This window comes from Ornithodoros turicata, chromosome 6, assembly GCF_037126465.1.
Source record: "Ornithodoros turicata isolate Travis chromosome 6, ASM3712646v1, whole genome shotgun sequence".
Classification (NCBI taxonomy): Eukaryota; Metazoa; Arthropoda; class Arachnida; order Ixodida; family Argasidae; genus Ornithodoros; species Ornithodoros turicata.
Genome location: NC_088206.1, coordinates 14542435 through 14570323, shown reverse-complemented (window position 1 = coordinate 14570323; position 27889 = coordinate 14542435). Strand labels below are relative to the sequence as shown.

The following is a 27889-nucleotide window of genomic DNA, read 5'->3' as shown; positions in this document are numbered from 1 at the left end:
ACACAAGCGTGGTGGCTTTTGTCTGTTGAAACTTTTCGTTTCAGGTCGCGGAGTTGGAAAGAAATAAACAAAGCACGCAAGTCTCATCTTCATCATGTACAAAGAGAGAAACTGATGTTCATGTTCAAACCATTCAAACTTCTCATCATGTAGTCTGGACACACTGTGTCATAAAACCACGTGACAAAAACTTCTTGTTTTTCGTTTTTTATTGTCGCCGCACGGCACTGTGTGAATAATCATACATGAAGTGTGATTTGTGTGTGTGTTCCCAAAATAATATCGTGTATAGTTCGATCTGTTTTGGCTTTGAACCATAACCTTCCTTCCCGTTGTGGTGTCGTGGGAACTGTCAAAGACTGTACATGTTGCGCCTGTTGACAATCAGGTACTTCTCATGCTACACATATTACATGTATTGCTCCCCAGTGCATAGCATATGTATATGTACTTTGCCAAGGCACGACAAGTTTGTGGGCTCGGTGCATGTGATCCCGTGAGGCTGGTGAGGCGAAGTTACCGGCAAGGTACAAATTGCGATGACAGATTATCACGTAGACATCACCAGTAGCCCATTTCTTGCGTCGTCGATAAATATAGGATTGCACCGATGTCCTTACAGTAATATCAGAATTTCTTTATCAGAGATCAAGATGCATGTTCGGTGAGGTGACAAGTAGTGTGTGCCTGCATATCAACATTTATTTATTATATCTAGTGCACATAGTTTCGGTTTTATGAATTCCTCTCCTAGAGATCAGTGTCCTCTCCCACCATCTCCCATCAACAAGGAAGTTTTGTGCGTGTTTTGCGCGTGTTGCATTTTGGCGAGCAATACGCTGTGCAAGTGAGTCTCTGCGCATGAGAGGAGGCAGAGAGAGCGAAGAGGGAGGGTGCCGCTGTAGCCAATGGGGATTTCTGAGTGAAGTAACCGGGAGAGGAGATATGCGCAGAGCGCTTGGCTTGGCTCGGTCACTCGGTTACGTGCCGAGCGTATATGATGTGACAGTGGTGCTAATGTCGTGCTTCTCCTAGTGCTGCTGCTTCACAAGAAATATCATGTCGTACCTGAGGGGTTCAGCTAACTACGTTTGGAGTACAACATGCGTCCTTGGAAAGGGTGCAACTGGGGCTGTTTATCAAGGGGTAAACAAGGTACGTACGCTTTCTTCGTTATCTATCCGTTCCTCCTCGTTTTTATTTCACTAACTTTGAGCAGGCTATAGCGTGATCTCTCAAGTGGCTGAGAGGCATGTGATTTTTTTTTTAATTTTTATTCCGTATTAGCGCCGGGAAGCAACTGTGCATGTGAGCGGCGTACAGATGTGGTCAGATGGAGAGAGGACAGCTGGAAGGAGGGGCGGGGGGGTCCCATTTTAGAAAAAGACTTCGGAGGGTGTTGGGATTCTTTCCGTGAAGTTTTCAGTTTTCTGGAACGCGTTTTCTGGATGACATTGGTAAGTCAATAAATAAGGGATCGGATGTAATAAAAAAAAGCAAACACTCGAATTTGGATGCAGCGAAAAATTTAGCATATATACGTTACAGGCAGAACGTAAAACCGGGCATTTCATTACATGACTAAACGATTCCAGGCATTTCATGAAATGCCGGTTTCGGTCAGTCGTTTAGCAAAATGCCCCCCAAAAAGCCAGGCATTTTGTTAAATGCCCGTTTGCGTCAGGCATCATGCAAAATGCTTCGGGAGTGCTATGTAGAAGGAACGGAATGCAAAGAGTGAGTAAGTAAAAAGTTTGGTTCAGTTCAAATGTTTTATTTTACAGCTTGTACAGAGGTAATGCCATACAAAATGGGGTAAAGAAATTGAATGCATTATATGGCACGAATTAGAAGGATCAAACGCCATAGGCGTGGAATTGATCCAGTATTGTATGCATACAACTCAAGCTGACACACGACAGTGATCGCCAGGAAACACAAAATAAAAAAATAATTAGTATTACAAACAACTCATACAGCACCGGGACCTTTCGATCAAAGAAGAAAACACCAATATCAACATCATGAAGAGTCAACACCTGATATGTAAAGCACCAACAACAATTACACAGTGCTTTCACCCATGAAATAATCGTGAATCATGTTCCTGAGAACCACTAACGAATTACAAGTACGAATATAAGGTGGAAGCGAGTTCCAAACTTTGGCCGCGAAATACTGGAACGAAAAGTAGCCATAGCTGGTTCGAATACTAGGCAAAGTCAAGACAAATGATCCCTGATTCCTTAATGGGATTACGCAGGTCTTGGCCTGTAAACTTACAAACGGTATGGAAATTAGACTGTGCCGCAGTTTGAAAACAATTACACACAATCTACGCATAAGCAAAACCTGAACCAACAGTACATTGAAAAGACGCTATACAAAAGAGACACTTTCTTGAGGCGATAGCGATAACATGGCACAAAGCGCCTTATTCTGGGCAATGCGCACTGGATGTGTCATGGACCGGTATGTCAATGCATAACATTCAATGCCATAAGATATATAACTTTGAATATGTGACATGTATACTGTTCTGAAAACTGATAAGGGAAAGAGATATCGAAGTTTGACAATAGCATATATACCTGAATATATTTTTTGACAGATGTGCGAAATGTGTTCATGCCATGAGAGATGCTCATCAAACACTAAGCCTAACAGTTTAACTGACGAACGTCTCTCAATGATATGTGCAGCTAGGGCCAGAGATATGCCGTGTGGTCGAATGTGCACTTGTGGTGGCTTAAATAAGACATAGGATGATTTGGCTGGACTGACTACGAGTTGATTGTGAGTTAACCAGGTGTTTAACCTTAAAAGAATGCTATTAGCTTTTGCATACAAGTCCACAACGTCATGACTCTCAACAAAGATTGATGTGTCATCTGCATATAAGATTGTTTGAGAGTTAGGGTATGAAGCCAAGTCGTTTATGTAAACAAGAAATAAAAATGGTCCCAAAATGGATCCTTCTGGAAAACCAGTAGAATTGGACCCAAGAAATGAAGACGTTTCCCTGAGTTGTACAAATTGTCTTCGATTCCGGAGGTAATTACGTATTAAACTGTGAGCGACGCCATGGACTCCATAGCGTTTCAACTTTATTCACAATAGAGAATGATCTATATAGTGCCGAACGCTTTTTTAAGATCCACAAAAACACCCATGGTTATTAATTTTGATTCTATATTACGTTTAATCAGTTCACTAATGGAGAGGGCAGCCAATTCCGTTGATTTATTTCTACGGAATCCAAACTGAAAGTCTGATAATAAATTGTGTTTCTGAAAAAAGTCCTCAAGTCTGGTAAGCAGTAGACGTTCAAATATTTTAGCGAGTGTGGGCAAGATAGATATTGGCCTGTAATTCTCCGGTTGTACTCTACTACCTTTCTTAAAAATAGGGCAGACCTTGGCAATTTTTAATTCATCAGGAAAACATCCTTCGCTTATCAGCTCATTAAAAGTACATGACAAGGGTACAGATATCAAGCATACTGTGTTCTTGAGAAAAGAAACCGATATCTTATCGTACCCCACAGCTGCGGTTTGTTTCAGTCTCTGAATGATTGATTCTACTTCGCCGGGACAAGAAGGTGAAAAGAAACACGTGTATTCATTGTGGGATGCCAAAATATTGTCTTGCCTTTCATTATCGCCAGCAACTACCGGTGAAACAACACTTAAGAAATGTTTGTTCAATATATTACATATAGCTTTCTGATTACTAGTTTGGGTTCCGGTATCATCCATTATGTTTAAGACAGCAGAAGTTGGCTTCACCTTCCCCAATGCACTATTGATAAGATTCCACGATTGTCGTGGATTTCCAAAAGCGGCAGAGAATTTTTGTTGAAAATAATTTCTCTGACACGCGTAGTAATTTCGTCGTCAGATTCCGATATCTTATGTACCGTTCTTTTATTCTCAAATTATCAGGATTATTGCGCACCTTTTGATACATAGCAGCACGATGGTTTATAGATCGCAACAAGGCAGCCGTAACCCATGGCTTACGTCTTATCTGTCTCCGAGATCGCAGAATGGTTCTAGATGATGCGTCAACACATTCGAGGAGCACTTTGTGGAATTTACTAAACTTAGCAGCAGCGGAAATGTCAGTGTTTACAAAAGACCAACCCACAGCACCCAGGTGTGTTCTTGCCACATCAAAGTCGCTGATTTGAGAAGGAGTCACTTTGTTCTGTGATAACATGAGACGATAACAATCCAACAGCAAAGATGACATCATGATCAGTCATATCGCACGGTACCACCCCAGCTTTGAAAACAGTGGCGTTCAAATTCGATATGACGTGATCTATTAAGGCGCAGTCAGCCGGAGTACGAGTGGGCTCTCGGATCCACTGATCCATACCATTCGCAAGCAAAGTATGCAAGTATACTCACTGGACTGACTATGTTGAAGCATGTTGATGTTAATGTCACCCATTATTATAATGTTGTATTGGGAGAGAATTAAACCACCGAGAACTTCGTCTAGTTTTACAAGAAAGTCAGTCACGCTACACCGGGGCGACCTATATGTGACACCAATTACAACGTCTTTACCCTTAAATGCTAATGAGTCAGGGCTAAAAAAGTCAGAAGAGACCTCCACAAAAATAGATTCACAGAAATCGCACTCGATTATAATGTCTCCTCTCAGCCTGTACGGCAACACCTCATTCACAAGTAGAGCTACTCCACCATAGCAACCGACCGTGCGACTGGAAAATTCTGTGTTATAACCTTGAAATGAGTAGTATACTTCATTGTCCTTTCTCAACCAAGTTTCAGAAAGCCCAAATACAGTTATGCGATTTTCTGTTGATGCAATTAATGAACATAGCTCGTCGTAATGTGTATTTAAACTACGCACATTTAGATGAAACAAAGAAAATGTGTTACGCAAATATTTCTCGTCTAGGTCCTGAAGAGAGAAATATGGAGCAGAAATACTGATCGGTCACAAAAACCAAAGGTGCCCTACGACATAAAATTGATATCTTCCTTGGTTTTGATCTGTAGAACTGGAGAGTCATCAGATTTCCTGGCATAAATCTTTCCTTTGTTTGTCCACAGATGCTTCCAGTTTGTTATCTTTTTTCGTGCTACCGCAGCGCCCACCAGTTGTTTATTTGACGGTGACAAATGTTCATTGATAAATATTTTGGTAGCACCGGATAGTCCCAAGGACGCACAAGTTAACTTATGCTTCCTGTCCTTATGGAGCAATTCGTCCCTCGAGCAAAAAGAAGAAAAACATGGAGAAATTGACACCACGAACGTGGAAGCCAGAACGCAAAGGAACAGATCATATAGACTTGCTTTCCAATGAGTGATGTGCGCAAAAAGAAAAAAAGAAAGACTTCAGTATGGCCATCGACGCATTGCCGGCTTGGGCATTGTTTTGGTAGGCGTCACCATTCTGCAACTCGGCTTCATTATCGAAACAGATTTGGGGAGGGGAGGCAAGGAGCTACAGCTGCACTAAGCTCACCAAATTCATGATGTCTTATGTTAGTTTAGTGATAGATTAGGTTAGGCTAGTGTGGCTGTGGCAGGTTGCTTCAGCCGCACCAACCCAACTTAACCGAATACTAAACTAACCTAGTTCATGATGTCTTAGGTTAGTTTAGTGATAGGTTAGGTTAATGCTGCTGTCTGGCTTTTTAAGGGCATTTTGCCTGTAGCATGTACACTTAAGACGCAGTTTCCTCACAGGGGCCCACAACTGCCAATAGAATGAGTACTGTTCTTGCTATAACGACCAACCGTAGTGTACACGCAGCGTCCACATTTCCGTTTCATATGACGAAAGGAAAAAAAAACTCTACTTGGATTGGCCTGACGATTGGCACGTTTTCCGAAATGCCCTACGCGAACAGGCGTTCAACAAAATGCCGGGCCGAACCCAGCATTTAATAAAATGCCTCGAGTTGTTAGCCATTTAACGAAATGCCTGATGCCTGTAACATATACACAGCTCTAGTTCCCTTTTTGATTTTAATTTCCATCCTAAAAAGAATTGTTGCATATTGTCACAATTTCGCTCTTTTGTACGCAATTAACTTTGTTATAAAATTGTCGAAGAACGTTTATTGGAATGTTTTGGACTAGTCCAAAAAGTCGGAACCCCAGTTATGAAGTGCTGTAAGACCCTTACGTTCGTGAGCCCCTAATTTACATGAATTCAAAAACTGGGCAGGATTTGACGCTTTGAAAACTACGCTTGAGCCACACAGCATTTCTCCTCTCAAGTTTGTAACTCAAGGATCGCCATACCAGCACTGGACAGTTGTTTCGGCTTTATTGGGCCATCGTGTTCTCTTTTCGCTCTATCTTCACAGTCGGTCGTACAGGTTACTGGTAAGCATTTGAACCGCTTTGCAGCACAAGCACTTGCTTTTATGAAATCTGGTATGGGCAATCTCCTGGTTATCACGATTCACAAAATACGGTGGCTGCGAGCATGTGCCTGATTCGCGGGAAACTAGGTACGCATGCAAAATTAAAGGGTTTTTCTGTAGCCTAAGTTTGAGCTAGCGTTCAGGATGCCAACATCTGCACTTCCTTCTGCATGAGTTCACTTGGCAGTGCCATCGGGCAGATGCCACATGCCAAGAGTGTTCAGCCCTACCCCACACATCCATTCTGTCGTGTAATAGAGATCTAAGAATGATACTGGAGTAGAAGGAAAGGAGGAAATAAGTATGTGCTTTCCCACAGGTTCATGCAGGGACTCGTATTGCAGAGGTCTGGTGGTGTCAGTAGGACACAGCACACTTCCCATGCAGGGCTGTTTGTTTTCATAAAGGAAGAGAATCGCATTGCATGTAGGGATTCTTGCTTTGGCAGTTCACCTTGATAAGCAAAGAAAAAAAGATCAAGATATACTGACCTGTAAAAAAATGGCTGCATTCTTTTTGCATTGCGCCAAACGTGTTTTTGCGCTATTGTTGGCGGTAATTTTTGGTCACGCTGTCCAGTAAAAGCTACTGATGGATCCACACAGAAATTTGACTTTGCAAAGCCATTGTTTTAAAATTATGCTTGAGAAATAATTTAATTACAGTTACAACTACACGTTGATAAAGGTAATTAAGTTACAGTCAGAATTATAATTCATTATAGAATTACATCATAACTAATTATGGAATTAAACCATAATAATAGATTAAATAAAGCTACTCAAAACGTAATTGAGCTACACCGAATTCATTAATCTCAGTGCAGTTGGCCGTTGACTTTCGCGAGGGTTAGAGACCTTCGCAAAAGTCAACATTTGCAAATAACATGAAGCCGATCATAAAATGGCAGTGCTCTCACATTTGCAATGCTAGTGCCCTGTAGAGGGGTGATATCAGTGAGTAAACTATGTAGGTGGTCAGGGAAAGAAACTTCATCGACTAAGAACTGCATTTGTTGCAAGATTGACTTGAATATTATGGAAGCCAAGGTTATAAGCATTCAAAAGATGTTTTTGTTTGTCTGTTTTGATCAGTTATTTTGAACTTGCCTCAGTCAATGTTGATTGCAGCGCCTTCAGGAACCAGGGCTTACCTGTATGAACGTTAGGGAGATTCCTAAGCGGTGTACTCAGTAACTTATGTAGTGCTTTGAACCTGCGCTACTGTCCTCAACGCTGCTCATGCGTAGAACACTGTGAGGACAGCACTGAGGAGTCTCTTTGTGCCATGCAGCGGGCTGTAGTCTCTATCAGTCACTGAGTGCTGCGCAAGAATGAAAAACTGGTGCAATTGATTTACATACCGGACGGAGAGTGAAAACATGAAAGGCAGCACCGGATCAGCTCAGTTTTACCTTTTCGTTCAGAATGTACGAGACAGCCAGTCAGCTGCACTTTCAGCGCATTTGATTTTTCTTCCATTTGGAAATGGTTTTGAAATTGAAATTGAATTGAAAATTGCTTGCTGTGAAAATCATTCTTCTGTTTTCAGCAAAGTGGAGAACCAGTGGCGGTGAAGACTTTCAACCAGATGAGCCAAATGAGGCCCTTGGAGATACAGATGCGAGAATTTGAAGTGCTGAAGAAGGTCAACCACGAGAACATAGTGCATCTGGTTGCTGTCGAAGAAGATGTAAGTATAATGGACAAAATTAATCATCATCAAAAGCATCAAAAACTCCCGGTACGAGTAAAAGTGCTGGGGTTTTTTACTGCTTTTAATGAAACACGGAGATAGGGAGTGACGCATTACATGGTGATCAACAACTCAAGGCCCTACGGATGATGTTCATGAAGAGTCCAGCATGAGTGGACTTGCCGACCTATGTGTAGGGAGTGACTTTTTGGGGTTAAACCCGATTCCGCCCGGTTATTCCCCCCCGAACTGACCTACGACCAATTCGGGTTAAACCCAAGAGGACTCGCTGTTGGGCACGTTGGTGACTATACATGAAGATCCAAAACACAGCGTGAGAAGACACGACAGAAGAAGAGAGGACAGGACAGGCACTGACTCCAACGAACAGTTTAATGACACAAAAACCAGTACGCAGGCGCACAGCCGCCAACCCAGTCACCCCCCCCCCCTTGGCCCAAAAGCGCGGACGCTCAGACAGACACAATCACTACCGCCTCGACATCCTCCTCCTCTCCCCCGATAACAAAGACACAGAAGTTTGGCTCACACACCTACCGCCTCTATCCCCGATAAAAAACGCTTCAGATAACTCCTGCGCACCCTTATCTCTGCTCCGAGCTAGCACGACAAGCTGACTAAATAGCGGAGTACACTTACATTTGGTAACATGCATAGGCAAATGACGCGTGTCCGCACTAGACAAAGACCTTTCATGCTCTCATGGGTTAAACCCGATTTCTCCCCGAATACCAGACACTATGAAATCCTCAAGTGACGCTTCCACTGGAGACAAACAAAGGTCGCTACATGTAGCACATGAGATTGGGTCACTTACGTTCCCAGAAATATACCCATGCGTGTCAGCACTGTCTATGCCTTCAAGTATTAGCGCTGGTAAGTCACCCCCAAAAAAGAAAAAAAATAGGAAAGGACTTAGTAGACAAGAGGAGAAACAAAAAACACCCGATAACACCCGAAGGCACAATTATAGCCCGATTTCTCTCCGAATTACAGATTTAAAAATAGCGCCCGATTTTTACCCCCCCCCCCCCCCCCCCCCCCCCCGAATCTGAGAAAGGCATTTAACCCGAAAAAGTCACTCCCTACCTATGTGTAACGGTGTTTGCATAATGATGAGAAATGTATCCCACTAAATTAGCAGCAGTTAACCGTTTCGATCTCTTTTTTAAACTCAGGTTGAAAGTCACAGTAAAGTACTCGTCATGGAGCTGTGCACAGGGGGAAGTCTGTTCACAATCTTGGATGATCCAGCAAATAGCTATGGGCTGGAAGAGGAGGAATTCCTCATTGTCCTCAAGGACCTCAGTAAGTGCTCCTTTTACGCCCAATGTTCTGTTGCTTTGATTATACTGTAAAAGTTTTTAAAATTTATTTTTTTGCGTGGAGCTACTTTTCCAGTTTTTTCACGTGCGCGAAAAAATTCTCGAATTTCGGTTCCCGTGAATTGAATGTACAGGTTACGGTGTTAGGTGCTGAACAGGAACATTGTTGACCACCTAAACGACTTAAACAAGAATGCGAGAACATGGAATTATAGTACCAATTATGACACTGCTTAGCCTAAAGTTTTCGGGAGATATTTTTTTTCCCATTACGGGGGTAAAAACCAGGGAGATTAACATGTGCTCTAAATTCATGCGAATTTGGGTGGAGAAACTTCCAGTATTCTAAATTCAGGGAGAAATCGTGCTCTTTTACTCAAATTCTACTGGATTTGGTGCAAATGGTGATGTAATTGCATTTGCTGTCAAACAAGCTAGTGTACATTCCTACACGCATTTCAGTGTGGCCAAGTTGCCGGGTAAAAATCAGGTTTCACCCTAAGGAGGCAACCTTCAATTCGAGGTGCAAATTCAGGGAAGAAACGGGTTACACCCTAAAACTTGAGGCTCTATTTATTCATAACTTGGTTCAGACTTGTTAGTATTTCCAGCCTGGTGTAGGGTTCATGTCTGATGTGACTGAGGGATAGGAGCCTGCAGGTTTTGCTAATTTAAGCTCCCGATAATTATTATTTTTTTTTAATCACATTGAATCAATGACTTTTACAGTGACTTGTGCAGTTGACATTGTTCTTTTTTTTTCTTCTTCTTCCAAGGTGCTGGCATGAAACATTTGCGAGACAAAGATATCATACACAGAGACTTGAAACCTGGCAATATCATGAAATATGTTGCTGAAGATGGCAGGTGTGTGTCTGTCATGTTATTTCAGTGTTTTTAGTTGTTGGACTGGGCATTACATTTTGTACTTTTGTGTGTCATACAACGTGCTTTACCAACTGCGATATTGATCTAGACGAGATATGTTGTGCAAGGCGAGGGAAAATGGGATACCATCGAGGGCTGTTTCTGCTATATTGCAGAAGGAAAAATCCTAACTGTATCATGGAAATTCCTGACATTCTGCAACTTTTACAACATATTTATGTGTGTGTGGCATATGCCACATGTGGGAATTTGATATCAGATGACAAGGATTTGACCTTTTTGGAGCGCAGCATAATATTGTCCAACAGGAAACCTGCTTATTGTTGCCAGTGATCAACCAGATATTTCTTGCATAAAGACCCCCCACCCCCCGCCGTGTGGTCTTCTTAATGTTTCGGGTTACTTAATTCTCATGTAATTGAGAAATTGAACAGTTCATGATTAGAAACGGTACTGCACATGGGGTGACACGATTGTCAAAATGTTGTGGAGTGCACCATGACATGTTCTTAATTGACTTCCTAGGTCAGTATATAAGTTGACAGATTTCGGCGCTGCCCGTGAACTGCAAGACGATCAACAATTCCAGTCACTCTACGGAACAGAAGAGTACTTGGTAGGCAAGCACCTATCCTATTTGAACGTGTTGATTTGAGATTGGCTTCAAACCCAGTAGTGCTAGGGACTCAAAGCTAGTATTTTTTTAGCTTCGCAATAGTGGCCACGAACTGAGCCAGGGGCAAGTTGCATCTTTGTCCTTGCAACATGGGATAAACGATAGTACATTTGTTGAGAAAAAGGTGCACCTCTCTGGAAATGTTCTTGAGTTCATTTCTGAAAACAAAAAGGAAAAGAAGAGAAATCCTTGAGCAGGAGATCAATACAAGTTTTCTCTGCTAGGGTTGCAAGGATATCTTAGAAAATGAAATGTGATTGATATCTGTACGTTATCAACGACCCCTACACTGGAAATAAAGAAAAGATAAAAAGACGAGACATTCGTGAATGTACCCGTGACAAAACATGCAGCTTTGTTACGTTTGTGTTTGTTTTGATAAAATTTCATCATGCCACATTCGTTGTCTGCAAATTCTAGAGGTAACAAGGGATTGCCAGAAATGACTGTTGTGTGGTGCATCTGTTTGACAAGCTTGTTCTCCTTAAAATGACAGTCTGGACCAGTGCTCCTACGTGCTTTCTACGATGCTTGGGCCATTGTGCGAACTAGCAACAAATTACTAATAATAAGGGGACCCTTCAAGTTTGATGTTTTGGAAAGGTTTCATCTTTATGAAGAAAAAAAAAAGAAGAAAATCCGCACATTCTGTACGAGGTGCTGAATAGCTCCGGGGCAACCAATTCGCCGCAATACTGAGCAGTCACAAGTGTTGAGCAAGCATCTCTTTTTGTGCTTGCTTCTTGTGTCACGAGGCACCGTGAAAGGCTTGTGTACAAAACTTGCTGATTTGTTGACATATGTACCGTGATTGTTGACCTATTTCAGCACCCTTACATGTATGAACGAGCTGTTCTGAAAAAATCTGTGGGCCAGACATTCAAGGCAACAGTGGATCTGTGGAGCATCGGAGTCACTTTGTATCATGTAGCAACTGGATCGCTGCCATTCCGGCCATACGGAGGACGTCGTAACAGAAACACTATGTAATAGTTACTTAAAATTACCTTTAGATGCATGAGTTTGATTCATGTCCCAATTATGTTGTTTTCCGTCTCTGTGTTTTTTATTTTATTTTATTTTATTTTTTATTTACTTGTTCAGGGGGCACAAAGTTTGGGTTAGTTTGTACAGAAAGAGGTCCCATAGTTAATAACTGGAGGTACCAGAACTAGCATTATCTTATTTTGTTAGCAGCTCTATATGGTAAATGTATGTGTTAGGTAGGTCAAAAAAATAAAAGTACACTGTAACACATATTAATGTAATGTAACATTAATATGTGTCCCCCCAAATGTTGTCCCCCTTCCATTTATTAAAGCGACAAAAAATGGGCAGGATGGACGACGCAGCAACACAGTCTGACTTCCAACCAGTTATTGACAGAGTGAACGGGTGAAGCGAACGAAACGAGCTTTTATGCTTTCAACACTGAGATGGTTATTTGACCCATGTCCTGCTTTTTTGTTGGTTTAGTATGGAAGTATACCCAACCAGCCCAAATGTTACTGCGTTATTTCCTCATTTGGGAGAGGGGCAAATGAGGTCTCTCCACGGGCAATAGGGGAGAGAGGGAATCTGTGCAGACAGCTGAGTTACTTGCATGGTGTATTGGGCTTCAGTTTGTAAACATGCGTACATTTCATTGTGCATGTGAATTATAAAGAATGTTTCAAATGTAGCGTAAAGTATTGTGTGCGTCTTATTTCTTTGAAACATCCTAAGTGCATGAATGTGTCATACATTAATCCCAACACATACCAGTTACATGCAGGCACACCTCACTGCATTTAGAGCAGAGAAACTAGAACAATTGAAAAATGTTGTGCATATATTTTGTTTATGTATGTTTTATGCATATATTTTGTTCTGCATATATCTTGTGCATTTAGTGCATATATGATTTTGCTTTTTGTTAAGGTACTTCATAACTACCAAGAAAGAATCCGGTGTCATTTCTGGTGTGCAGGGCATTGATAACGGGGATATAGAATGGAGCAGAGAGCTGCCAAAGACTTGCCTTCTCAGCCAGTGAGTCATGCGTAGCAATACAGTGTTAAAAACATTGCTTTTTGTATGGCACTCTTTGTAACAAGTGTCCGTGTGCAGGGGCCTGCGGGACAAGATTGTGCCTCTCCTGGGGGGACTCCTCGAGTGTGACGAGAGAAAAATGTGGAGTTTTGAACAGTTCTTTGATGCCGTGACTGCCATATTACACTGCAAGGTGTTCCATGTGTTTTTTGTCAATGAGGGGAAGGAATTGAACGTCTACCTCTCGCCGCAGGCAACGTGAGTGTTGTTAGGGGCACTAAAGTGCAAAAATGTCTTCTCACGGAATGAAAGATGCTGTTACCTCAACAAGACGAAGAACAGCAAAGGAACTGGATTCATCGACTGCGTTGTTCGTGATTTATGCGCAAACAAAACCGCAGTTTGCACCTTCCTTCTTTCTCAAGAAGCACGAGAATGTGAAGTGGCCTCCCATTGGTCTCCTATAACGATCTCTTGCGGTGATTGAGTGGATCGTTTGAGGTGACCAGTGGGAGGCCGCTTCACATTGTCACACTTCTTGAAAAGGAGAGAACAGGGAAGGTTTGAATTTGTGGTTTCGCCGCGCTTCAAGAGACGCGGTTGCATCTGTTCCAATCGATTTCAAAACTATAGTGTCATTTTATTCCTCCTGGACCATGGGCCACGGTATCGAAAAACCTGACACAAAATAGTGACATAGTTTGACTGTTATGCAATGGAATACGACATGACATGACATCGTCGGTCGATGCCGAACATGTCGATAGTGGTATCGTGCATAATGTAAAACCCCCAAGACTAGGGAACACGAAAGGACAGACACAACACGAAGTCTCTTTTGAGACTTTGTGTTGTGTCTGTCCTTTCGTGTTCCCTAGTCTCTGGGGTTTTTACATTATGCATAATCTTCACCAACTCCCTTGCTTCTTAGCCATTTTTTCATAATGGTATCGGTTTCGTAGATGGGTTTCCGGATGCCCCTTTAAGTCCCTTTAGGTCATGAATGGCACACAAAAAGTGAGTCCCGTTCTTTCTGTGTTCTTGTCAAGGTAACAGCATCTCTCATACTGCGAGGAGAAATTTTTGCGCTCTGACTGCGAGACTCTTACGCCATACACACCCGCATGTGTGCAACCCCTGTTATTATCAGATTCCAGAGCCTCAAAGACGAACTGGCCATGCAAACGGGTGTGGCACCAGATTCACAGCTCCTGCTGCACGAGAAGAAGCTCTTAGACCCAGGAAACACAACATTGGCTTCGGAACTACCAGCTACGTCTCGGGCGGTGCCTTACTTCCTGTTTTCCCTGGACACGCGGGACGTGAAGGTGCAGACTGGAACGGCGGCTCACGCAACCCGTTTTCCTGCCTTCCCCAAGTCCGGCGTCAGCCTGGAGCATGACGCATCTCTCGCGAAGACATCCTGCAGCATCGCCCACGCGACCCAACGTCTCGTAGAAAAGCTGTGCCGGTGCCATTCTGCCCTCTGCATGGCGCCACTGTCCCTTGTGTGAGTATGGGATCTGGCCTACATTTTGGTGCCTAGTACACTGTAAAACCCTTTCATTTCGCGACATGAGTTTTTTGCGAGTCGGGCACAGGACATATATTTGTGGCCACTAAATTTTGGTTGCCTCATGTTGTGATAGTATATAGTTGTCGATGCGCCAAAAAACCCTATTCATCATCATCATCATGTTGTGATATGCCTCTAATTAATTAATTACAGGCATATCATGAAGTGAGGCAACCAAAATTTATAAAATGACAATTAATTTATTAATTAATTAATAAATTAAATTTAATAAACATAAATTATTTAATTAATTAATTAATTAATGTTTATTGAATTGTTTTGTAAGCTACTTTAAATGCTTAATAGCAACAAAGTGTGAAAATGAAGTTTCTGATTGTATCACTGTTTTGGAGGTGTCAGTTTTCGCTCGAGACTTTCGAATGCCCTTAAACTTTGCAAATTTTTGAGATTGCCAAAAATTAGGGGCACGCAAACAATAGGGGTTTTACAGTATTTTCTTATATACAGGGCATGTGCAGAAAAACCTGAGTTGCACTTGAGCGCGTAACTATTGCCTACTTTTCGAAGAACTGTCCGGTGGCGCACGACAATGCAGTTAATGCGAGCTTAACCCACAAAGAAAATCGTGCAAATTAAACTCCGCGTAACAAAATAAACATAGCGGCAAAGCTTGGACATCCATACAAAAGAACAGGCAATACAAATGTCAACGTGGCCATTTCAGGAGAGTTGTGTACATGTAGCACTAGGGGGTGCTACCAGCATAGATATCGAAATCAAGTCCCACAGGGATGCCCATTTCTGTTGTTTCGACTTCTGCTACATTAGTGCCCTTAGCAGCACCTGCACATGAGCCTATGGAGACCATGTTTTCGGTGCCCAAGTTCTGTTGCCCTATTTGTTTTGTTATGCAGAGTTTAATTTCAATGACATTCCTATTGGTTTAGCTCGCATAAATGCAATGTCACGTGCCACCAGATATTCATTTGACAAATAGGTAATTTTATTATGTGTGCGCGAATGCGACTTGGGTTTTTCTGTACATACCAAATACTTCTTAACGGTTGTGTTTCGCACCCTCATCAATTCCATCCAATCACAAGCCGGGGGGAGCCGTTGAACTCAAAAGGCGACACGGTGTGTGGTAGCTCAAGCTCACTTACTCAGCAGTAAGTTATTGCAAGGTGTGCATTGTTCAAAATACCTGTTCATAATGTAGGATACTAAAAATTACGGTCTACTCCTGTCTATTCGGGATTCGCTTACCCAAGCCAAGCAGGCACAAAAAATGAGACAACAAGGAAACAAAGAACCGCACACCACGCCCTGCTCTTCTTTTGCTTCTGCGGTTCTTTGTTTCCTTTCTGTCCCGTTTTTATGCCTGCTTGATCTAAACATGCGTAATATCCAATTACCCCACTTCAAGACTTTAGTTACTTATCCAGACCTCATGCTATATGGACAGGAAACGTGGGGACTGAGTTTTGAGCCTATGCAACTTCCCTTCATTTATCCAGGCTTCAGTTTCTGGACCTTTGCAAAAAAATTTCCACGAGCTGTGGAGAAAAATACCCAACGACCGCCTTCGCTTATCCAGTGTTGAGTCGGAGACAATGTGCGACCTACGTTTCATCAGTCAGGGGCGGCAACATTGAAGAATGTTCCCCCTTTCCCATACCATTTCCTTGGTATTTTTGTACAGGCGGTAGATGTCCCACGAGGGACGCTTCCTTCTAAAGTTGATTATTATCATCATCATCATTCTACGTGTTTTCATAAGAACTGTTGCTGTCGTCTGCTACGGTAATCATCCGTCTGCTTCTGCGCATTCAAAATTCAAATTTCCTTCGTCCAGTCCTGATGCAGATCTCGCGGGCCGATGAGTAGCGGACCGTGCGGATGGGGCTCCTCATTGGGTTTGCCGATTATGACGTGGTTGCTTTAATCTGGTAGGTCGTGGTCAACAGTGGTCGGCAAGGATGAGACTGTATCGCAATTATCGATAAGGATATCATTAACTGTGACCCTCGATCTTGTGGATGCGCAGAACAGCTTTGCACATCCTTCTATGCTGTGCAGTGCAGCCACTTTTCATGGCAGTGCGATACCATAGAGTGAACGCTTAGTGTTACGTGTGAGTAGGGTTGCCACCTTTCGTAGTGAAAAATACCGGCTGAGGGAGAGGAGGTGGAATAGAGGGAAAGGAGGAAATGCTCGCGGGAAAGGGAAGTGGGTGAGGGGTGAAACAGAGAAAACCAGAAACCAGAGAGAGAGAGCTCAAGAAAATAGGAGGAAACGTGTTCCTGTGTGTAATAATAACAATAATAACAGTAATAATAATGAGTAACTAAGGAAACAACTGGTGACTGCGCGGAGTTGGGTCTGTGGTCCAGATTCATTCAAGCTGTAGTGGAATGTTGAAAGGAAAAGCCCGCCCTGTGTAAGGTCTTGAGCCGGCAAAGGGCAAAAATACCGGCAAAGGGCTGCCGGTATCACCCTCCTACCGGCAACCGGCAGAGCGAGCAAATAACCGTCCGTGCCGGTATAATACCGGCCTGGTGGCAACCCTACGTGTGAGTGTGACATAGTGTATATGAAAGGTTTCTAACTAAATTTTCGAAGTTGTTATACTGTCAAATTTGGCTGCATAAGGGTCCAGTTGCATCAACAGAGCTCTGGTATTTTGTTTCATTTGACTAAGTAGCAGGGGTTTCCTTACAGTTCTGTGCAAGAGGAGAGGATCAAAGTGCAAATCGAAAAGCTGCGACAAATGAAGCAGACAATAACTTTTTTGGACCGCCAGCTGCAGCTTCTGACAAATTGGTAATTGCCAATAATATTACTTTTTCTCCCACTTGTGCTATTATAAAATCCTTAGATATCTACTGATACTCTTGGAATGAATGACTCGGAACCAAGTCACTATAAAAACTTGAGATAGTATCTACTGGTACTGTTGGAATGGTTTTGTAATTTTATACCCAATATGTGTTTCAGCGATAAAAACTTGTCTGACCTGGTCTCCTTGGTACAGCCAACTATGCAAGATTTGAGCCTCAGTGCAATCAGTGCTGCACTCAGTGGGAAGCAGGAGAGCTGTGCAACTGTAACTACATCTTGTTATTTAATTACGCATTTGTCAAATACACGACAAATTTGGTGTAGCGTTGTCTTTTCTGATGATTGAGAGCTCAGTCATCAGTACATAGTAATTGTAATCATTTGAGTAATTGACAAATTGAGCAATATGTACTTTCACTCCTGATAAGTGATGTATTTAGGGTTTTTATTTTTTTTCACTTACCCTGGGCACCAATTGAGGGGGGGGGGGTGAATTGAATGTGAAAGAGAAGAAAGATTAAAAAAATGCAAGCTTTTTAAGTGTCAGTAAAAGCCAGGAAGTTCAAAATAGAAATTTCACGTAGTGTCATCATTTACGTGTCATGTTTTAGTTCTAGAATGTCTTAACAAGCTTCTATGGTATTTTGAGTAGAAAAGATTAATGACGTCCTAGAGACGGGTGTTGGAAGTTATGACACGGGCGCAAGCATACCGTTTGCCATGGGTACCATCGTCCCGAGACGTGCCACTGGTTATGCATAGGGCCTGACTTTTTAGGGTTAAACCCGTATCCGCCCAATATCTACCCCCCGAACAAAATCCGTAAAATTCGGGTTTAACCCGAATCTACCCGAAAACATCCGGGTCGCGTGGCACACTCATAAGCGTCCATTAAAATCAAGTTTGATAATGTTGCTAAACATTAGTTCCATGTTAAGACAAATTTTTATTAAACAAAAAAAAATCACCCGAATACACCCGAATTCCTGACGACAGAATATGCCTTAACAGGATTTAACCCGAATACACCCGAATTTTCAAATGAAAAATATCACCCGATACCCCCGAATTTGGCCAAAAATAAAACCCGAAAAAGTCAGGCCCTAGTTATGCATAAAGTTATTAACTTTCTGTGGTGAACAATTAATTCTAGTCAAGCCTTGCAATTGACCTAAATGTGTTACATTTCATATTAGTATGCTAAGCAAATAAGATATGTACATATCTATAATTTCTGTTATGCAATGGTTTGCTCTCAAATGTTCACTAATATACCAAGGCACCTAAGAGTGAAAATTTCATCTTTTCCAATAAAAAGGTACAAATACGCTTCTCAGCAGTTAAATATTTCCAGACACTTTGCATCTCCATAGTTTGGACTAGTTGAACCTATCCCACAGAAATGTTGGGAAACTGTAGATGAATTGAAAAGTTTACATAATTCTATAAGGAATAAAAATTCAGCAAACAAAAAAACAAAACAATGCAGGACTCTGTGAGAAACAGACGATTCCACGAAAAAAATAGACAATTCCGTGAATTTTCGTGAAATCGTGTTAAGCTATCCAGATGTGCGTATAACAGCGAATACGCAACGTAGCTTATCCGTAGCTATACACAACTTTAGCAGTACGTCATCGTTAGCTGCTCCCGCGCTAATAAGCAGCAAACTAGCCACAGAACACCGTGTCACTCTTGCGTTTTTTTTTTTTTTTCAGTTGACACGAAGCCTGACAGTTGCTGAGAAAGAGGTAGAGAAACTGGACCTGCTGGTTGTGCGATCTCAATCGCTGCGGAGAAAGTGGGAGCAGAAATGTGCAGAGTGTGGAAATTTGAAAGGCTGGTCAGTAGAGGAATCAAGAGGGTACGATAAACAGCGCCCTAACTTTTTTTTCTTCCTTTCTTCCTGTTCAGTACGGAAACTGTGTGCACATACGTCCAAAAGATACGGGACAGCTGGCAGGCTCTCGCACGGGACAAGGTTGCCCGCAGTAAGCTGAAAGTTTTTTTCATGTAATAAGTCGTGAAAGATCTATGCACGTGTTTTTTTCGCAGCTTTGTCGTACCATGACGAGCAGTTTCATATTCTGGAAAAGTGAGTATGATTGATTGTGTGCTGTTGAATCACATGGTTAGCTGAGTGAGTCACGACAATTTCTACTTTACACTTTTAGGAACAAGATCTGGCAAACAGGTCAGAAGTTGCTGTCCCTGCTTCAAGATCGTTGTCTACACGCTTGCCACCAGCTTGCACAGAGGCTGCAGGGTTGGAACGAGTGAGTGGCTGAATTTGAACATGATCAGAGAGGCTTGTCAAGTTTTCATGCAAGTTTTCATGGGAAAAAATAATAATTTTACCTGCGGCTGTACGGTGTACACTCACACATTTGGTGTACGGTTGACTCAGGTTAATTCGAATTCCGAGAAGCTACAAACCTTTGTTTGGATTATGAGGAGCTTGAGTTATTGCAGGTTCATCTGTACATGTTGTAAGACTAAATTATGAATTGTTATATACAAATTTTTGCTGTGCACAAATGTGTATAACAAAATACACATTTTAGCTATACACAAAAAGCACATTTTTGAAGTGTTCTTTTACACAACCTGGGTTATATGTAGAGCCTCATGTTTTGGGGTTAAACCCGGTAAAGCCAGCTTTTACCCCCACCGCACCTCGGTTTGCGCCATCATAACCTTCCCAAGAACCCGTACTAAGCAAATAAACACGTAGGGTAAAACCTATTTTAAAAATCTGGAAACGGAAACTTCCAAATCCAGCTCACAATATCGGCACTGAAGAAGCATGAAATGCTACAGTAGTTTGTCGAATACAGTTGAAGACACCTATAATTTTTGCATGTTTTGTACATATGACTTTTACTTTGGAGCTGTCATCGCTCAAACTTGGCTCGGCTTTTAGTTGATTGCATTCGACAAAGCTTGCTCTTCCTTGAGTTCTGGACTCTGGTAACATCATGCATCTAGCAAGACTAGCATACAGACAGAGCCTTTTACAAATCTGTTCCTTTACCCCATGGTGGTCAAGTTTACGGGTGATTGTTGAATGATACGTTGTACCATTTTCTAAGGGCAGTATCGCAACAACCTGCATAAAAAATAAAAAAAACTATCACCGAGTGAAGCAGAGACCTAAAAAATAGCAACGAATTTTACTTTGTATAAACGTCGCACGTGTGTGTGCTTCTTTCTCACCGGCCTTTCGTATCTGCACCCCCCAGAGATTGTTACGACGTTATGAAACAGCACTCGCGTACAGAGGCAGAGCTGGAATCTTGTTCGGGAATGGTTGCCTCCTATGCATCATCGTTAGAAACAGTAAGCTGCTAGTACGTAACCAGGAACAGACATCCCGTGACATGCTTGTGTTTATTTTATAGGTGGAAAAAGAATTTGTGTCCGTGTCAACTCGGTGCGTCACGAAACTGAAATCGGAGCACGAAGTGCCAGCAAGCGAGCAAGGTTTCGGAGACAAGTCCGACATCGCGAATGCTGCTGCCTCTCCAATCAATGGCGAAGTCACAAATAGTCCATTTAAATTACTCAATAAGAAGAGGACAGTTCCGAGGCACCTGATAACAGAGTGAGTTCCAAGCAGACAGTGGTTCTGCATACTTTGTTTTTCGAAGCAGAAGCCTCGGGTCTGCATACGAGCAAGGACTGTTCTTTGGTCTGTTTGGACAATCTGACCTGAGGTTTCTGTTTCAGTCAACTCTGACCATGATACATACTTTTGTATGTGCTCTGCATTTTTTCGGATCATTGAGGAACTTTTGGAAGTTGACTGCTGGAAGAGGAGCATGAGAGCTTCTGCATAATTGCTCCTCCGTATTTCTCCTATGGAGTGAACGCGATCCTCGTTGTGCCCAAAATGTAGAGGGAGGTGGTCAGAACACAGATACCCAAGAGCTAGAATGCAGGCTGGCATTTGTTGACGTTTCGGCTTGTCTCCCTTCGTTGGGTTGCATCTGAGCATGACTCACTCTGTAAATAGTCTTTGTCCTGACCATTCCATTGGGAAATTACTAGTAGTGAAGAAAAACAGGTATATATTTATGATGAGTGGATAATACCCAATCAAAGTCAAGATTTTGCTAGCCCAACACCATGGGTGCCAGCAAGGTGCACCTAACGAATTTTAGTGTGGGAGTGGCAAAAACAGTACATGTGAGGTGGCCCAAGTTTTGGCCCCCTTTAGTTTGCACACTTTCTTCCTTCCGTTACAAAACAGCTTCATTAAATTTTAGCCTTTGTTAATCATACTGGACTGTTGCACCTTAGTAGTGTCGAAATTAAAACTCCAATAAATTATTCCAATACTTGCGTTTGCATGAAAACTAGAAAGTTCCAACAAATCAATATGCGATTTTAGATTAAACTAGTGTGACGAGTGGTGGCTGAGCAAAAAAAAAAGGCTACTTTCAGATCAAGGGTATAAAAAATACTTGTGAATAATGAAGTACTGGTAAATGTGACCTAGCAAATTCTACACAAATAATAAAAGGCCCAAGTTTGATGGCCCTCTGTACCACCACCTACAACATGTGGCAATCATCCACTGGAGAGCAGGCTGCTGCTATTAGTCTGCAATCCTCTTACATCGTTGTTAACATTGCCATGGTTTTGAAAAAATCGTGGTGACGAACAGTGCAAACTAGCGCCCAATCCCGTTACATCGCTTCTTGCAGAGCCATGGATACTGTTCTTTTGATATGTCCAGTACAAAACTACAATGCCAGATTTTTATCCAGGTTTCTCTCACCCTCCCTCAACTAGGGTGGATGTCCCCCAAATTGCTAATTAATGTGATGGTCCTTGTCTTGCAGGCTGCAACAGTTGAAAGAACAGCAGTCGGAAATTGTAAAACTCTTCGAGGGAAACCATGCTATGCTGGCACGGTAAGTTTCTTCCTGCGGTGCCTAGTCTCGCGAGGTCACATTTCCGCCTCGTCTTTGTAGGTTTGTGGGATTCTCTTCACTGCCACTGGAGTTGGAGAAGTAACAGCTTGTGCTCACAAATCAAGCAAAGTTTTTTTTTTTTTTTTTTAAACCATGTTCTCATCGTAGAGTGTAATTTCATATGTGAACAGAGAAGTGTCAATCTATGTATATAGTCTGTGCACCTGTACCTGGCACATTTTCGCAGCGATTTGAAGGAAACTTCTACTGCCATCCTGATATCTATTAAAAATTAGTATTATCATGACACAGAGTCGGTTCTGCCTTAAAAACAAACAAGAAAAATCGTTGGCTTAGAACGTTGCACAACGTTGATAGGGGTTCATTGTAGCACCAGGATCGCACTGGAATGCCCACGCAAATGCTGGCATACTGACAATGGGTAGAGTACATTGCATCTTCGCATCCATCTCCGACAGTGCATCACCATTTTTATGGCCACATGACAGCAGACAGAAGCGCCTAAAAAACATTTGCTGGACATCCCACCAATGTTGCACTTTGGTGATGTTGGATATAGTTTTCTCCATTGCATCGTGCGCAACTCTCAGACCCAGGGTCCACGTGAAGATTTCCCGTAGGAGGCTTGCGCTGTGCTTTAGAGCAGTCCTGTTGCCGAAAAGTTTGTAGAAGCAGCCGTACGTGACTGCAAACGACCGCCTCGACCACTGGGACCACCACTGTGCCGCAACCTGGTTGCTGTGTGCTTCCGAGAACGTGGGACTCATGATGCCCACCAGAACCTTTGCCAACAGAACTCCGACGGTCCCGAAGTTGAACTCCGTCGGGATAGCGTTAGAGTACATCATCGGCGGCACATTCAGCGTGTTTGCCATAACAACCAAGCGGAGCATCTCCAGATATCGCACTTCGTTGTCGAACTGAACTTGGTTGATGAGACGCAAAGCGAGGTCTGGCGGAAATTCCGTTTGGACTGCTTTGTCGAAGGCGACAACGTCCACGTAACTCTTCATAAAGCCTCCCGACAAATTGGTCAGCTTTGTATAGTCTATCTCAGGAGGAACGTTGTCGGATGAAGGGCCGGGAAAGGTTAGAAGCGGCAGGTTTCGTAGCCGGGCTCGCGCGTTGTTCCACGTATGACCGTCCATCCACGGGAAGTACTTGGCATCTGACATGGTGTTTAAAATAGACTTATAAAGCTCGTGTACCTGATGAATTAATGAAGAGACCCCCGATACCTTACCTATCAGGTACGGTAGCGTTCGAGGCAAGACAGGCATATGTAGACAGACGGTGTTGATGTCGCGGGCGAATTGGCTTCGTCCACGGCGCCAGTACTCAAAACTCAGCGCTTCCATCACCAGGAGGAGATAGACGTAGATGAGACGAGAGTTGGTGGGGTGGCCTTCTAAGCTCTGGCAGATGTACCGGGTGTTGTTGAAGCTTGTTGTTAGAATCGTGGGTGACAGTGGCAGACGTTCGGATAGTTTTTCCAGTGCAGCGACCCAGAATTCGAGTGGAAGGTGCTCGCTCAGGTCCGTCGCGTCCGTAACGTTACGTTCTTCTGGAGTGTCGTCGTCAACGTTTAGAGCGGTCAGTTTCGTGTCTATACTGGCGACAGTTTCGTAAAGTGGTTGGGCACTCTTGGAGTCCAGCTGTTGTATAGTGTCGGTGAGAAACTGCTTGACGTGGCCGTGAAATTCTTTTTCGCGAAGTTTTTGGAGGATTGTCTTCCCCGTGGCCACGTGAAGGTAAGTCTTCTTGTGCCACTTCACAGCACCCAGCTGAAACACTGAATTGAGACCTCTGCTGAGTGAGAACCAAAAGAGATTTGTTAGGACCTCGCTGTAATTTGCCATGTTTAATATCTTCCTTTCATCTTCGAAAACATCGAGAAGTTCTTTGAGTGGCCTCCCCCTTTCACGCATAAATTTGTGGCATTCTACGTGGAGAGTTTGGAGGATGTGAATTCCGTAGCGGTCTGGAGCAAACTTGGTCTGTCTGAACTGGAACGAAATCTTCCTGTAGAGCATCTCCATGGTGTAGTTAAAGATGGTTGGGATGTCACTTCCTGTCTTCCAGCCGTAGCAGACGTGGCCGTAGAAATTGTGGCAAGGGTCAATGCCTTCATTCATTACTGCCTTCATTAGGAGAAAGGCTTCCGAGCATTCGGAGGAGTTACACGGCCCTGCAGAGTGTTTCTCCGACCCAGAAAAGCCAAGGTATAGGAAGACCACGATTGAGGTGACTGCAACGAGCAGGAACGTTCCAAAGCCGAAGTACCAGGTGGAAGGATGGAAAGACTGCTGTGTATCTGGACTGATTTCTGTAATATATATACAAAAGGCTTTGTAGCAAACTTTGGTAGCATATGGGAGTTAACAGCGGCTGACCTGCTCCTGTTCTTTGTATCTAATATGACCACTTTCCTCCGTCTCCGAGGATGGAGTAATTGGGGGGGGGGAGGGGAGGGTGCTGTCAGTCAAGAAATTGAACTTTGTTTGTGCTGTTGTTTCCACCTTCTTTTTTGGCGTAATACCTTGCACATATATTAAATACGGTATGCAAATATTGGTGTGCATTCTTCAGGAATGCACACCAATTGCTCCGACACCATTGTTGTGCTACGAGTTGGCAAATTTTTACAAATTATTGCGTGTTAATGGAGCAGTTCATGCAGAGATCTGTAGTGAAGCATAGTTCAGGACTAGAATGTTTTCTCATCCCCCATGCCCAGCAAATGCAAAGAGTGCGAAGAAATTCTACAGTCTGTAGAGCAGAAATGAGGAAGTCACTCGACAAAAAGAACTCATTGAGAAAAGGAATGGAAAAGTGAAGTTACTATGTCAGAAATGCAAGTGAGGTACTAACAAAGTTACGAGTTATGAAAATGAACTTGTTTCAAAGTTACTTTCTGCAAGTAACGAGTTACTTTCAAGTAACTAATATTTACTCCATAGTTCTTGAACTTTTTTAGCCTGTATCGTGATTGCTTATGGCGCAGCAGCGACGAAGCGAAATTTGCGAAGGCTGTACCGTGACAGTGCCGTAAAGCGAACTTCACCTGAAGCACGCAGGCATTAGGTGAAGCCGACTTCCGGAAGGCCGTGACGCCTAAAGTTGCCAGAAGCTGTAGTGATATGTTCCCTCCACGTGTTCGGGATATCGATCGACGACTTGCAGTCTCCCTGCGCGGCCGTCAAACTCAGGAACTAATGAAGGCGATTGCGGTGCTTTCGTCCGTACATACAGTGACGGAATATCGCTTCGGGAAATTTTCGGAAAACTTTCTGACCTAGTAGTGGAATCGTATACGAAGACGGGAGTCAAGTCCTGTAGATCACATAAACAAAATACAGAAACCGACACTGAAGATGACCTAGTAGTGCTTAATAAAGTTGACTCTGTCTTGAAGCGAAATTCCGTTTTTTCGAACTGCTCGGTTATTCAGGCTTTTGCGCGATCCCCGCAGAGTCCGAAAAATCAGAGGGCAACTTAACAAAGTAAACTACATTTTTTGTTCCAAGGCTTATTTTCTTCTAAGCATGTGGGCTAAGGGCTGACACAACTTTGGATCCTCTGATACACTGGATTGTGGGCTTGAAAAGCAGAAGCAGGTTCACAGAGAAAGCTCAGCATACCGTGCATGACTTTTGTATTTTTTGTGGAGGAAAATAAGTTTTGATTTCATACCTTCGCCGTTGTATGCTGCTGCTTCATTGTCATGTTTCAGTCGATGTAAATCTGGCGTCATTGCTGCAGGAAAGTGCACAGAGTGAGGTAACTCCACTACTTCTGATATTTTGGTATTGTACTCTTCAAATTGCTGCTCTGCATCACCTTTAACAGATCTTGGATGAGCTTGTGTGTTACGCTGCTGCTCCTTAGCTTCATGTTTGTCACCGGCTGGTAGTTTCTGAGCACTAGCGTTCTCTGCATCTGCTGTATGACGTGAAATATCAAAATTTCAATTATTTTTGTGTCACGGAACTATGATGTCCTGGTGGCCAAATGTACAAGCACAAAAAATAAGTAGAGCAGGGGACAGATTTCTAAACCACAAAGACGATAGCTACAGTGCAGGTTTTCATGCAGGTGCATTTTTTTTCTTGGTACGATTTCGAATCTGCACGAATCTCGGCAGATTTATATCTACGGCGCAAGTCGTCTTTATTGTATGCTCCTGAACGAAGGCATCTTTATTTTACTGTGTAATCCCTAATACAGTGCTCAAATTTTGTCAAATATGGAGTAGGTGCATTGCCTTCGTGCAAAGAGCAGTTAAAAACATTGCATATATTCACAGATTTTACTACATATTTTGAGGAGTTTTGGTGCATAGTTGCATGCAAATTTCGAGAGTTTTTAGTGCATATTTACCTGCACTCTAGTGACAGCACAATGCATGATCAAATTTGTCCGAGCAACTCTTGTCTTGCTCGGACCACAGCCAGTTCTCACTCCAGTCACCACTTTATTGATAACGACGGTACTCTTCATATACACCTGCACCATAGTGGTGACCTTCACCTTCACAAGGTGTACCTTCACACCTTGCACTCTTTACGCCGTTGTACACCACAATTTTGTGGTGACAGTGGTGACAAGGACAAAGCTATCAGCTGCCTCTGCTGTTCTAAAGCTCCTCTGGACCTCCTGGACTTAAGGAACGGTATTGCGAGTACCCCTCCCCAGAGTGTGGCTTCCAAGTGCTGCACATGCTTAACCGCCCTCTCACTGTGCATAAAGCACTTACATGAATGCTGTGAATTATATATGTGGCACTGTACCACATAGGCAAGAAAATGGTGCAACACCAGTCCGCCTGACTCTGGGCAGAAGGGTTACACCTTACCAACTGATGACTATAGGATCACCTTACCGCCACGTTCGACTGCTGGGGAGACTTCGTTGGTTCCTTGATTCCGTTGTGGTGGTTTCTCGGGGATGTTATCCACACAGGGTGGAGGTGACGATGGATTGCTCAAAACTGGAGGGGACTCGCCCTTAGCGCCTTTTTGTTTCGTTCTTTTGTGCTTCTTTCGGTGTTCTTTTTTCTTTGGTCCTTGCTGTACTGGAGGGATAGGTGGGGGGCTTCCGGTGTCTTCCATGACTTAGGAAAAAAGTCAATCAAGTGACAGAGGCTTCCGTTAGAAGACAGACAAGTGCGCACGTAGTGCACGTGAACGTGCATATTTTTTTATAGATATAAAAAAAAAGTACTAGAATATTATGTCAATTGCTTGCTCTGTTTCCGTTTCTGAAGAATATGATAATGGGTGACGTGCTTTATTACGCAAAGGCGAAGAAATGCCTTATGATTAATGGCGATCGTCACTTTGTTGCCGCAGAAGAGGCAGAGAACAAAATCATCCATCGAATCATCGTCACTTCGCTTGCGCGCAACCTAGAAATCTGCGCGCCGTATTCGTTGCACTATTAACTACCTCCAGCCGTCACTCACGATGGCGGAGTGGCGGAGTCATACCCTAACTCCTGCCGTGGACCATATCATCA

The 27889-nt window shown here is 43.0% G+C and overlaps 2 protein-coding genes across 4 annotated transcripts; one reads left to right on the top strand and one right to left on the bottom strand.

The window, feature by feature from the left end:
* The first annotated feature begins 203 nt into the window (after positions 1–203).
* Positions 204–22658, top strand: LOC135399201 (serine/threonine-protein kinase TBK1-like). The gene is made up of 20 exons (XM_064630979.1): positions 204–388; positions 1036–1155; positions 7970–8110; positions 9313–9442; positions 10236–10326; positions 10873–10963; positions 11852–12009; positions 12944–13054; positions 13133–13312; positions 14205–14564; positions 17313–17414; positions 17589–17697; positions 19151–19275; positions 19347–19423; positions 19488–19527; positions 19607–19708; positions 20675–20771; positions 20834–21036; positions 22280–22351; positions 22412–22658. Exons 2-20 carry the CDS (start codon positions 1060–1062, stop codon positions 22452–22454), a joined length of 2328 nt encoding a protein of 775 aa, XP_064487049.1. The 5' UTR covers positions 204–388; positions 1036–1059; the 3' UTR covers positions 22455–22658.
* Positions 22633–27800, bottom strand: LOC135399200 (uncharacterized). Of its 3 annotated transcripts, XM_064630978.1 has the most exons (5): positions 27255–27800; positions 26213–26314; positions 26066–26128; positions 23616–24698; positions 22633–23540 (listed from the first exon to the last, which is right to left on the bottom strand). In XM_064630978.1, exons 1-5 carry the CDS (start codon positions 27481–27483, stop codon positions 22705–22707), a joined length of 2313 nt encoding a protein of 770 aa, XP_064487048.1. In that variant the 5' UTR covers positions 27484–27800; the 3' UTR covers positions 22633–22704. The 3 variants fall into 3 exon arrangements, with proteins under 3 accessions (XP_064487048.1, XP_064487046.1, XP_064487047.1); XM_064630976.1 differs by having other exon boundaries at positions 22633–24698; XM_064630977.1 differs by having other exon boundaries at positions 22633–24698; positions 26213–26311.
* Positions 27801–27889: the final 89 nt, after the last annotated feature.